Source organism: Populus euphratica, unplaced genomic scaffold (genome assembly GCF_000495115.2).
Source record: "Populus euphratica unplaced genomic scaffold, PopEup_1.0 scaffold240.1, whole genome shotgun sequence".
Lineage (NCBI taxonomy): Eukaryota > Viridiplantae > Streptophyta > Magnoliopsida > Malpighiales > Salicaceae > Populus > Populus euphratica.
This window is the reverse complement of record NW_011500121.1, coordinates 221,687-234,175: the sequence shown is the minus strand read 5'-3', so window position 1 is coordinate 234,175 and position 12,489 is coordinate 221,687. Positions and strand designations below refer to the sequence as shown.

The following is a 12,489-nucleotide window of genomic DNA, read 5'->3' as shown; positions in this document are numbered from 1 at the left end:
TTTTTCTTTGACTAGAATGTATTTTCTGTTAACCAATTTTTTTAATTACAAACAAACATAAAAAAGTTTGAAAAATAATTTTTTAGAAATCACTTTTTAAAAAACAAACACTGCCAAAAAGGAAAACACTTTCTTAAAAATCAAGCCAATTTTTCTTTGACTAAAAAATATTTTTCATTGACCGGAAAATATTTTTTGTTAATCAACTTTTCTATTGACAAACAAATACAAAAAAGTTTAAAAAATAATTTCTCAAAAATTACTTTCCAAGAAACAAACATGATATAAAAAAAATGATTTTTACCCATCATAAGCCACCACAAGCACCTTTCAAAGATAGTGGAGTGGATCACTTAGCGACACATTTCACGAACACAAACTTTTTTTTTTATTATTATCATTAATCAATTTATTAAATTATCCTTTTAATCACTTGATAATTATAAAAAATAAAATAAAAATAAAAATACCAACATGCCTCTAAGGCTAAGCCTAAGACTTTTTAATTCCTATGACAATAAAATAGTTATATTGTGAATGTTAAGAAAATTAAAAAAAAAACCCTAAATCAAAGTGTTCTTTTTTTTAAAAAAAAAAAACCCTAAATTAAAGTGTTCTTTTTTTTTAAAAAAAATAGTAACTTTATTATACAAAAAAATTATGAAAAGATTGAGATGCCCCGAACCATTATTCTAAAATGACAAACAAACCTAGCAAAAAGACTATTTTACCCCTAAAATAAGTAAAAGTATTTCATGACTTTTTTAAAGGACAATTCCAGTAAAATGAAATATCCAGGCTCTGCTTAGAAAAAACCTAATTAGTACTATATCCATGATTATTATTTGTATCATATTATATTTATAAATTCAAAATAGGAGTAATTTTTTTATGCTAATCATAATTAATCAAATAATTTGATAAATACATCAAATATTTTGTGGAAGGGGTGAAATGAATTGAAAAAAAAAAAAAGTTGTGGCAAAAAGACATGGTATTGGAGGCATTTGCCCTACATGTGCAAATCAAAAACATGCAAATCTTTACTCGGATCGGAGTAGTTTGCCCTACATGTGCAAATCAAAATCATGCAAATCTTTACTCGGATCGGAGTAGAGCACAAACCTAAAAAAATTAAAGAAGCCCGCTCAAGAATAAGAAAATGTTATCTCAAGAATAAGAAAATGTTATCGTGATTTGAATTAGATCCCAATAAAAGAATACATCAATGAGAAGTTAGTTTGATAAGTTCAAAGATGGTAAAAAAACCATCTTTCTTGAAAAATGGAGGAAAAACCCCTTCATTATTCGTTAAATGGGATCTCCATATTGATTCTTTTTTCCCACACCAAAGAGGTACTTCTAATACACGTTATTCTCTCTATGCTTTAATTGAACGGCTGATTATCAACTGGAAAGCTTAAAGTCTCCACGAATTGATCAAGGCTCTGCCTAGGAACATGGAAAGGGGAAGAGAAAAAGGAAGCTTAGCTCATCCTAGCCGATGAGTAGTAGAAACCTTGAAAACTAGCACCGCGAAAATGAAGAAAAGGATAGATAGCCTATTGAATCCATAAATCACTCAAAATGATTAATGATCATAGTCCATAACTCATTGATCACCAAAACTCTCAACTAAATTAACAGTTAAACGTCTCATCATATGCAGCCAATTCTGCTTAACATAATTATAACTGGTTCGAAATGAAGAACTCAGACATAAACACCAGAAGCAAGTAACATGAACAAGGACCCAAAACCCTGCACCAGCGACATTGGCATTCAGATAGAGCAATGAACCAAAATTAATAATAACAAATCAGAAGGTGGAGGGAGTAACAAACACAACATATCATACCAGAAAGAAAGAGGCCAATGCTCCTGTAGTAAGCTCCTTGGCCAAACTGCGATTTCTCCTTGAAGAGGTCGCTTCGTAGCTGCATAAACCATGCTTGTATAACATCAGAAACGAGATGGCACATATTTGCACACAAACAGATCTTTCCATAGTTCATCAGCAACATGTTCAGACAATACAGCAGATCTTGTCATAAATTCATCAACAACAACATTTTCAAAGAAAATACTCTTTGTTCTAAAAAAGAAAACAAGAAAACAAAATGCCTGCTACATAGCATGTTAATCTTCATTATAACAGTACATTAAGTATTTACGACGACCGACCGAGGATGTTTGTAATTATTAATCTGCAGCAAATTCTGGTGGAGTAATAATATCTCATGGAAAACCTAAATAGAAGATTAAAATTTGAGGAACAATCAAATTAAATTAAAATCACATCATTTTGACTGGTAATTGATTATTTTTTTCAGCAAATTACAACACATGTAGATCTGATCTAGTGGAGGAAAGGAACAACAACAATTCATTTCAGCATAGCTTAGCTTACATGAAGAAGGAAGCAGAGACAATAAGGCCGATCGCCAGCATGAATATTGCTAGGGTTGGGTACCATGTCACCGGGACCGGACTCGTTATTGCTGCTGCCTTCGAACCCTTCAATTCAATAAGCAAAAACAAAAAGAAGAAGAAGAAGAAGAAGAAGAAAAGGAACTATGTAAATCAATTCAATTCTCGACTATTAAAATAAAAAATTAATAGCAATTGATCTTTTACCATTGATTTGTATCACCTAACGTTTGTTTTGTGAGATCTTTTAATCTCGTTGCTGACTCCTGCTCTGCTCTGTCCTGTTCTGCTTTAATTTTCCATGTTCTAGGGATGATAAAAGTATAAAACCTAGAAGTAGTAATAAATGGGGGGGCTGCGGACCTCGCTTTTGGGCCGACATTTAGTTGGGCTTTAACCTTTTCTTTTAGCTGCGCTGGCCTTGGCAGTTGGACGTGATGAGTAAGGCGCTGTTTTGAATGTTTAATGAAATAAATTTAAAATTATTTTTTTTTTTGTTGATAATAAAATATTTTAAAAAAATAAAAAATTATTTTAATACATTTTCAAATAAAAATTATTTTAAAAAATAATTTCTACTGCACTTCCAAACACCTCCTTAATTCAATTCATTTTAATATTGGAGAAAAGACTAGTATTGAGAAATTAGGATATATTGTAAAACTATATATTTAGAAGCAGATAATATATTTAATAAATATTAAATAAAATAAATATTAACAATAAAAATTAGAAGAACAAGGAAAGAATATTCTTATTTCATATAACCTTATAAATATGATATATTAACATCTTCTTAACTATACTTCTATTTATAGTCATAAGAAGATTTATAGTTCAAATGAGTTGGAGATGATGAATAAACATGAAGATAAACAAATAAAATAATGCAAATAAACATATATGATTTCATAACACTCCCATTTAGATGTCTTTTATACAATCTTACACATTATAATATGTCTTATTAAAAACATTATCAAGAAAAAAATTAATGAGAAAAAACAAAAAACTTGGTTAAGAAAAAAGAATATAATGTATATTAATCTCTCCTGATAAATGTATCACTTTAAGTCTTTAAGCTATTGTATTGCATTTCAATATTGTATCACAATCTTTCAAACATTATAAATAGTAATGTTTTAGTGAATAAATTTGTTAGATTATCTTTCAAGTAAATTTGCTTAATATCAACATCACTACAGTTATCAAGGTCATGTGTGAAATATAATTTTTTTATGAGAGATGTTTTGTTTTATCTTCTTTGATGTATCCTTTTTTTAATTAAATTATGCATATAATATTGTTTTCATACAATATGGTCATGTGTGAAATATTTCAGCATGAATATATGAAGTGACAACTAATGTTTGATTTGTAAATCTTTATATAATGAAATTAATGCCATATGTAAAGAGATAATATATTTTATATTGAACTTTACGCGAAGCATAAAAATATCCTATACTATCATAACCAACTAATTCATGATTCTCATTATTTGAATAAAATAAGCCAACATTCATAGTTCTTCATTGGTGATGAAAAATATGTTTAACTTCATTTCAATGTCTCTGGGTGGGAGAAGAGCTTTATCTTGTTGCAAATTCATAAAGAATACTATATGAGATCATGTATTATTAGTAAGATACATTAGCATATCAATTGCACTAAGGTACAGGACTAAGCAATTCTTTATTATTCTTTTAAAGTTTAAAAGAGTTTTTTTTTTTTTTCATATCAAGTGTTCGAACAACTATTGGGGGTACTCAATATATATGTTTTATCCGTATAACATCTTTTAAGAATCTTCTCTGTATAAGTTGATTGATGAATGAGAATTCATTTACTAAATGCTCGATTTGCAGGCTAAGATAAAATTTTGTTTTCACCTCAAAATTTTTCTTTAAATAATTTATTATCTTTGATATCTCTCTAAGTTTTCGAATAATATTTAAATCATCAATGTACATAACAATAATAGTGAAATAATATTCTAAATTTTTTATATAAAAATAAATAGGCAATTGTATCATTATTATACCTTTAGAAAAATATATTCATTAAAATGATTATACCACATGTGTTCTAATTGCTTTAATCATTATAAGCTTAAGACATTTTAAATCCTCAAGAGATTTTCATATAAACATCTTTATCATTTGACCCATAAAAATAGATTATACATATATCCACAAGAAACATATCTAAATTTCATGAGTTGTTAGGCTAATGAGATACTGATGTAATTACATATATTATATATTTTATCATAATCAATGCCAATTCTTTAGCTAAAACCTTTCTGCTATTAGTCGTGTCTTACATCTTATGATTTTATTTTTCTCATTTTATTTTCGTACAAATACTTATTTATATCTAACTAGCTTTACACTTTCAAGTGTTTGGACCACATGCCTAAACAATTCATGTTTTGTAAGTAAATTTAATTTTGTTTGGATTGTTTTTTTTTTTATTTTAATTTTGGCCAATTATGTCTACGCTAATATTCTTCAATAGATTTATGCTTAAGGTTATTGTTTTCACTAATGATATCAAAAGATGTATTATATAAAAGAAATGTTGTCAACAACTACCTCATTTTGGTTCCATCTTTTTTTTTTTATATAGAAACATAACTTATTAAGATCTTTTTGTTTTTACTATTTTTAAGTACTTGAACTTATTCTGAAGTTTTATGATTAGTTATGTTTATATCCTTATAAATGTTTGTATTCTTAATAATTCTAACTTGATTATTTGCTCCTTTTCTTTTCCAAGGAATTTTTTTTAAATTGGTTGGTCTACCATGTTTCTAATGTGCTTTAGATTCATTTACTATAATTTTATCGAATTGTCGTATTGGGACTTTAATCCAGGCTAGAACATTTATAGCTAGTATATAAGATTTGGTTATTCTTTTTAAGTTAGTGAATGCATCTAGTAGTTGATTTGCTATGTTTTACAAGCGAAATATATTTTGAACTTTTTTCTCATATTGTTTTGTAGAAGGATTAAAATTCAATAATGATAATGCATTCCATGTAATATCTTTATCCAGGTATTTAATTCCTCCCCTTAATGCTAGAAATATAGTCTCATCAAAATGATTGTCGGAAAATCATGTCGTAAATGAATTACTTGTTAAGGGTTCAAGATATTTAATTATCAATAAGGACTCAAACCCAACATATATTCTCATCCTTCTTTAAGGACCCATCTTTGTATGTTATAATGGATAAATTGGAACATATATTGCATAATCAAATATTCCTATATGAAAAATATTTAATTCAGGACCAAAAAATAATTAAATATTCAAGATATTTAATTATCAATAAGGACGCAAACCCAATATATATTCTCATCCTCCTTTAAGGACCCATCTTTGTATGTTATAATGGATAAATTGGAACATATATTGCATAATCAAATATTCCTATATGAAAAATGATTCAAGACCAAAAACCAATTATAAGGGGAAGAATTTATAAAAAGATGTTGGCCTAATAGGTATAAATGTTGTTACATGTAAAATAATATGTCCCTAAATAGAGACAAATTTTTGTTCTTATGAGCAATGACTTTGAAATTAATTGGAGACATTTAATAAATGATTTATCAAGACTATTTTGAGTCTGAACATGAATGACAGGATGTTCAATGTTTATACTACGTGACATGCAAAAATTATAAAATATTTAGGATGTGAATTTACTAACATTGTTAAGATGATTTGTATTGATTATATGATCTGGAAATTGTGCTCATAATCTAATAATTTTAGCAAGTAATCTTGCAAATGCTAGGTTGCGAGTTGATAATAATCACATATGTGATAATCTTTTATATGCATATATTAAAATCATAAAATATCTAAATGGTCCACATGGTAGGAAAATGACCTTACAAATATCACTTTAAATACATTCTAAAAATCTTAGGGATTTAATCCTAACTTTAATTGGTAATGATTTATTAACCAATTCATCTTTAAAACAAACAACATAAAAGAATTCTTTAAATTATTATTGATCTATAATGACCCAAGTGGTCATGCCAAATAATAAAATTATTTATTTTATTGAACTTTTGGTTCATTATTTCATTGACTTTAATTTTATTAATACCTGTATAGTATAAATATGAAGATAAAATGAATGTTTTTTTTTCACTAGTTGTTTTTTCATAAATATATTTGATATGACATAAAGATATTTTATATTATTATCATTAACAATCTTAATATGATACTCATTATGACATGTATCCTTAATACTTAGCAATTAATACTTAGCAAATTTCTACTTGATTTGGTAGAAAACAAAACATTATCAGTTACAAATTGTATTCTTGATGCAATTAAAGCAATACAAAAAAATTTGTTAAAGATTTTAGTTGGTTTAGTAATAAGATTATCTTTAATTAAAAAAAATTGATATTTTTGCTACCTTTTATGTGGTTGGGTGATTCTCTTATTAAGTTCTTGATTGAACCTGCAAACTCTTTAAAGGATCGATCAACTTTGTTATAATTTTATATTACTTATTTGTATTTCTTTATAAGAATAGAGTGGAGGTGATCATTACATATAACTTTGGTTTTCCATAGGCAGGTTCTTGCTGGATCAAGTTGTAAACAATTTAAATATAATTTTAACGTATCTTGGGAGGTGTCCGCATTAGTTCTCTTAGGAAACATCATATTGGCTCTTTTATAGCCTTCAATCAAAGTTTGTTAAACTTGATATTGTATTCATTTTTTTTCATCAGTCTCAAATTTTAAAAAAATATTACTTATGTCTGAGAATGGTGTGCATTGTTGCATTACTTGTTGAGCATATATATTTATCATTAGAGGTGAGCAAAAAAACCAAAAAACTGATTAAACTAAGAAAACTAAAAAAAATAATTGAAACAATCGAACCGTGAAAAAAATCGATTAGAATTTTGAAAAACTCAATTGGTTCAGTTCACTTTTGGTTTTATAAATCTGAAATAAAAAATCAAACCAAACCAAAGTGATTAGTACTTAAAAGTGCATTTTTATCATGGTTTTATATCATCATTTTGCACTTGAAATATCAATAACTCCTTAACTAAAATATGTTTTATAATAATGTATCTAATAATATAAGATACCTATAATTTATGGTAAATGTCTATTTTTAATGCAGGCCTATCACATAAATGAAATAATTGATTGATGACTTGAAGAACTTAAATTGCAAGGATAAAGAGATGGCCAAACTTAGAAAAGAGATGTCGGTGCAATCCAAACCGGAAAACTGTTCGGTAATTGGGTCATATCTAGAGCTATATATCTCAAATTTAGGTCCAATTCATATGGATGGAAAGGTAAGACATAGGCCTACAACTTTCATATGGAGCCCAAGATCTAAAAAGGCCATTATCAAGTCCAAATTGTAGCAACAACAAAGAAGCCCGAATCTGTCTTCCAGCCCGAGCACTGTTCGGTATTTTGGCCATATCTGGAGTTCTAGAAGTCCAAATGAGCTGAATGTTTTACACAAGAAAGATGAGACAATTGCTTACAACTTTCATGTTTGCAACTGGCTCCAATTTGGACGTTATCAATGACGTTTTGGGCAGACAAGAGAAGATAAGGATTGTCACCAAGTCAAAAGTTGGTCACCCACTTATCAATTAGTCATCAAATCAATAGTTCCCAATTTTGGCCTATAAAAGGAGGCATTTGCCATGCATTTAGGCATCTTGGTGTCCAGATCAAGATCATGCTCTTCCTTTCTCTCTTTTTATTTTTTTGTAATGTTTATGCTTTGCTTTCATTAATATTAAGTTTATGTCTTTCATTTCCTTTCCTTTACTTAGTTAACTTTTATGTTCTTATTTTGTTTATCTATTTTGCTTTCTTTCATTATGTCTAGCTAAGTTTATTATGTCAAGGTGAAAAGGTTACACTAATGGTGTAAGAATAAGTATAATGTAAACTTAATATGGACTTTAATGTTTGATACTAACATGTTTTATATTTGTTATCTTGTTCACTCTTTAATACTTTGCTTGTTAAATGACTAATCTTGATTTATGTTGTATAACACTTGGTACAACAAATGCTTGGCACTTTCATAGCCCATAATGTATGGTATAACCGACACCTGAGCTATGAAAGGAACTTGATTTGTTGTTAACATAAGTTATAATCATGAATGCTTGACGAGATTTACAAGTATTAGCATTAATTGAATAAGATGACTAATGTAATCATGTTAACAATCTATAATCTGATTGGAACCTCCTTTGTGTGTGGTTTCCAATTCAATAATAAGAGTTTATACTATACTTGTTTGATATACCATTAGTGGAACCTCTAACCTTGACATTTGGTATTATTATTGTTTAATCCTTACATTAATTTCTCATCTCCAAGTTCTCATCATCTTCTTCTTCTTCTCTTTCTTTATTATTATTATTATTATTATTATTATTACTACTAATACTATTATTACTACTACTACTAGTATTACTATTATTATTATTATTATTATTATTAGTATTAGTATTATTAGTATTATTATTATTATTATTATTATTATTGTTGTTGTTGTTGTTATTATTATTATTGTTGTTATTGTTATTGTTATTGTTATTGTTGTTGTATTATTGTTATTTGTAATTTGTACAATTAACCTCCCTATGGTTCGACCCCGATCTTGCCGGGTTATTTATTACTTTGACACTCCTGCACTTGGGAGAAGACATTAATCTTTTCGTCGTGTCACAAAGTCAAACCAAAAAAACAAAAAAACCCGAGCCAAACTGGTTTGAACCAGTTTTTGTTCTTAAAAACTAAACCGAACTAAAACAGTCGGTTTGAACTGGTTTTGATTTTTTTAAAAATTTAGTTTGGTTACTTTTTTAGAAAACCAAACTGAACCGAAAATGATCACCCTTATTCACCACTGATACTGAACTCATTCACAGTATGATGCAAATCCATATTTTCTTCATAAAAAAAGAATAAATACATAATAAGGCATGGTTTTTAAAGTTGCAAATGACAATTATTATTACACAATTATTTATATTAAATAAGCCAAAAATGAGAGGAACAAATCAAAATACATTGAAATAAACTAGCATAAAAGACACATGCCTAAAAAATTAACAAAATTTTAAATTCTGATACTCTTATATTTAACTAACTAATTATTATTTTTTATAATAGTTTAGTTAATACAATTAGTCTCCAAGTTTCTTAGATAACTATCAAATTTCTTTCTTCTATATATTCATTTTCTTTATCAATTTTCTAAGTAATCTATTCTTATGATATTTATTCAAAGCAGAAAAATAAATAATTGAAAAGATAAAATTCATTGTTTATTTTAAGCACCGATGTACCTACCTAATGCATGCGAAGGTCTTGTACCCCTCTTATATATGGTTTTCCTATAGTAATTTCCCTTGAAATACCATAATCAATACTATCAATATTCTCATAAACACAATTAGAAACCCTATTTGACCCTTCTCAACAATTGTCAATAGCTAATTTCATTCATATTTTACACACACACACACACACACACACACACACATATATATATATATAAAGCTTTCTTATAACATGTCTTAGCCAATTCATATACAACTATAAATTACATTATAACCTTTTTAAGCCTTATTTGGTCAAATCCATCACTTAGGTGTGCATGGTTTATGCGTTTTTAGAAAAATACTACATAAATCATTAAATTATACAATCCAACAATCTTATCTTTCTAAGATTCCACAAACCAATAATTCTTCAACATAACATTATCCAAAATTTCTATTTATAAAATCAATTATTCTTTTCTTAACAATCATCATCTCTCTCTTATACTACCAAAATAATTTTTAATATATAGAGTTCATTACCTATTATCCAAAATTTTCTCCCAAATCCTATCCTCCTATCCTGGGCCAACCTTAAAGGCATTTCCCTAATTTTTTATTATCCAATTTTAACCTAATTCAATCATCATTAGCTCAATTAAACCCACAAGACACGTCAGTATTATCAAAAATTCAAATAAAATTCCTTACTCTTAATTTCTCTCTCTAGTCGAACATATATCCTTGAAAGAGAATGGATTTTCCTTTAAATTTGTATAATTTTTTCATTTACCCAATCTTTATTCATGCCTTTAAACTTGATTCAAACAAAAAATATCCTTACAATTATCACAACCACAAAAATCTATTTTCTCCATGATGCTTAAACATCAATTTAAACCTTATTATGCTAAGTTTTCAAAACTAAATACAATAAAGGTTGTTCTTACCTTCTTTTAAGTCTTTATAATACTTTATTTTAGCTTGGGGGTTTATATGTTGCCCTATGTAAAAGTTTCTTCTTTTAAGTAAGAACTTCTTTGCCTTCTCTTTTAGAGACATATTGATGATGATGCTAATAGCATTTTTGTATAGAGATAGATTGACTCCTCATAACTAGGGTGAAATCCTTCTCTTCATAGTGACCTAAGTGATGCTCAGCTACCAATGTTACATCTTCCACTTCTTCTAGGCTCTAAAATTATATTATGTTTAGACCAAACTGGTTAGTGGTATAGAACATAGGTAAGGGTATACACTATACAAATCCTTATTCTCTAGCTATAAAATAATGGTTGTAGAGCTCATATGAGTAGCAATTATTCCTTTGCAAAAGATCTATCACCAACCTAGAGTGTATATACCTATAATTCATCATGTTTGTTCAAACTATAACATCCTTCTATGTTTTAGAATTTTTTCTTTAATGTTGAGGATCTAATATCCACTAGGAGCTATTCTCATCGACACAAGAGCTGTCATGGATAAAAAAGGTCTCTACATATCTTCTAAAAAAGAGTAATGAAGTGAGATCCTTATCAAGCTCTCCCCTATATAATTCAATTAAGGGTTCACTATCTATTAGATATTATTGAATTCATGAAAAAAGGTTGTAGCCTATGTTTAAACCTATTTACCCTTCATCATGAAGGTGTGTTGTTCACTCCTAGCTTGAGATTCTCTTAATGCTTTATACATATGGCTCAATATAAAAGGTCATGGTGTTATTATTCTATTTTTGGACAAAGCCACTACTATCTTTAAATATATCTTTGTTGGTTTTTTTTTACCTAGAATAGATAAGGTATCTACGCATCCAATACAAAAGGAAAGTCAAGTGTTCTCTTTGGGTGAAAAAATTTCCTTTTTTATTTTCTCATATCAATAGAGTACTATACTCTAAAGTACCTATTAAAATATCTTCAAATTAATTTATGAGAATTTATGTGAAGGCATAAATTTTCTCACCTCTTAGGTATAAGTTTTTAAATCAAACAATGTAATAATCTATATCTCATACCTGAAGATAAAAATATTGTTTAATTTCAATAAAAAAAGGAAAAGAGATGCCAATAATTTCTTATTTGGTTTGGTGGGAATTCAAGACAATTAGATTGCGTTGTAGATTTTTTGGAATCTTTATTCCTCATCAAAATATTGTTGCATCATGCTCTACTAACTACCAATTAATGTAGTCTATAATGACAATAATAGGCCTAAAGGAAAAGTCTTTCTCTCTTAGTGTTTATAGGAAAAAAGATTATCTTCTTTAAGCACGAATTCCTCTTGGTATTGACCAATAACTATTTATGCCTCATGGAGTATTGTTAATAATTGAAAGTAATGCATAGTCAACATCCTAAGTGCCACGCTTAAAGTTAGGTGACATTTTGTTTTAAAAATATTTAATTAAACAACATATCAAAAAGCGATACATAATTGATATTTTGAAAAAACAATGCTTAATTTTCCATATCATTTATGATAAAAATCAAAATATTGTAGCATCATGTTCTACCAATTAATGTAGCCTATAATGACAGTAATAAGCCACATTGAAATTGATTGCTTTCATATGTTCAAATTTACATACTTATCCTTAAGGGAAAGTCTTTCTCTCTCAATGTCTATGGAAAAAAGATTGTCATCTTTAAGCACAAATTTCTCTTGGTATTGATCGAGACATTCCTCGTTTATA

The 12,489-nt window shown here is 27.8% G+C and overlaps 1 protein-coding gene across 2 annotated transcripts in view; it reads right to left on the bottom strand.

The window, feature by feature from the left end:
• Positions 1-1,542: 1,542 nt before the first annotated feature.
• The window catches only part of LOC105110121 (transmembrane protein 258), a 13,118-nt gene continuing 2,171 nt past the window's right edge, over positions 1,543-12,489 (bottom strand). The window contains exons 2-5 of one of the 2 annotated variants that reach the window (XM_011005052.1): positions 2,638-2,701; positions 2,411-2,517; positions 1,859-1,937; positions 1,543-1,761 (exon numbers count right to left, since the gene is read on the bottom strand). In XM_011005052.1, the coding sequence (XP_011003354.1) occupies positions 1,714-1,761; positions 1,859-1,937; positions 2,411-2,517; positions 2,638-2,640 (237 nt within the window). In that variant the 5' untranslated portion in view covers positions 2,641-2,701 and the 3' untranslated portion in view covers positions 1,543-1,713. Of the gene's footprint in view, positions 1,762-1,858; positions 1,938-2,410; positions 2,518-2,637; positions 2,733-12,489 lie in introns of those variants that run through there. The other variant, XM_011005051.1, reaches the window with a different exon arrangement.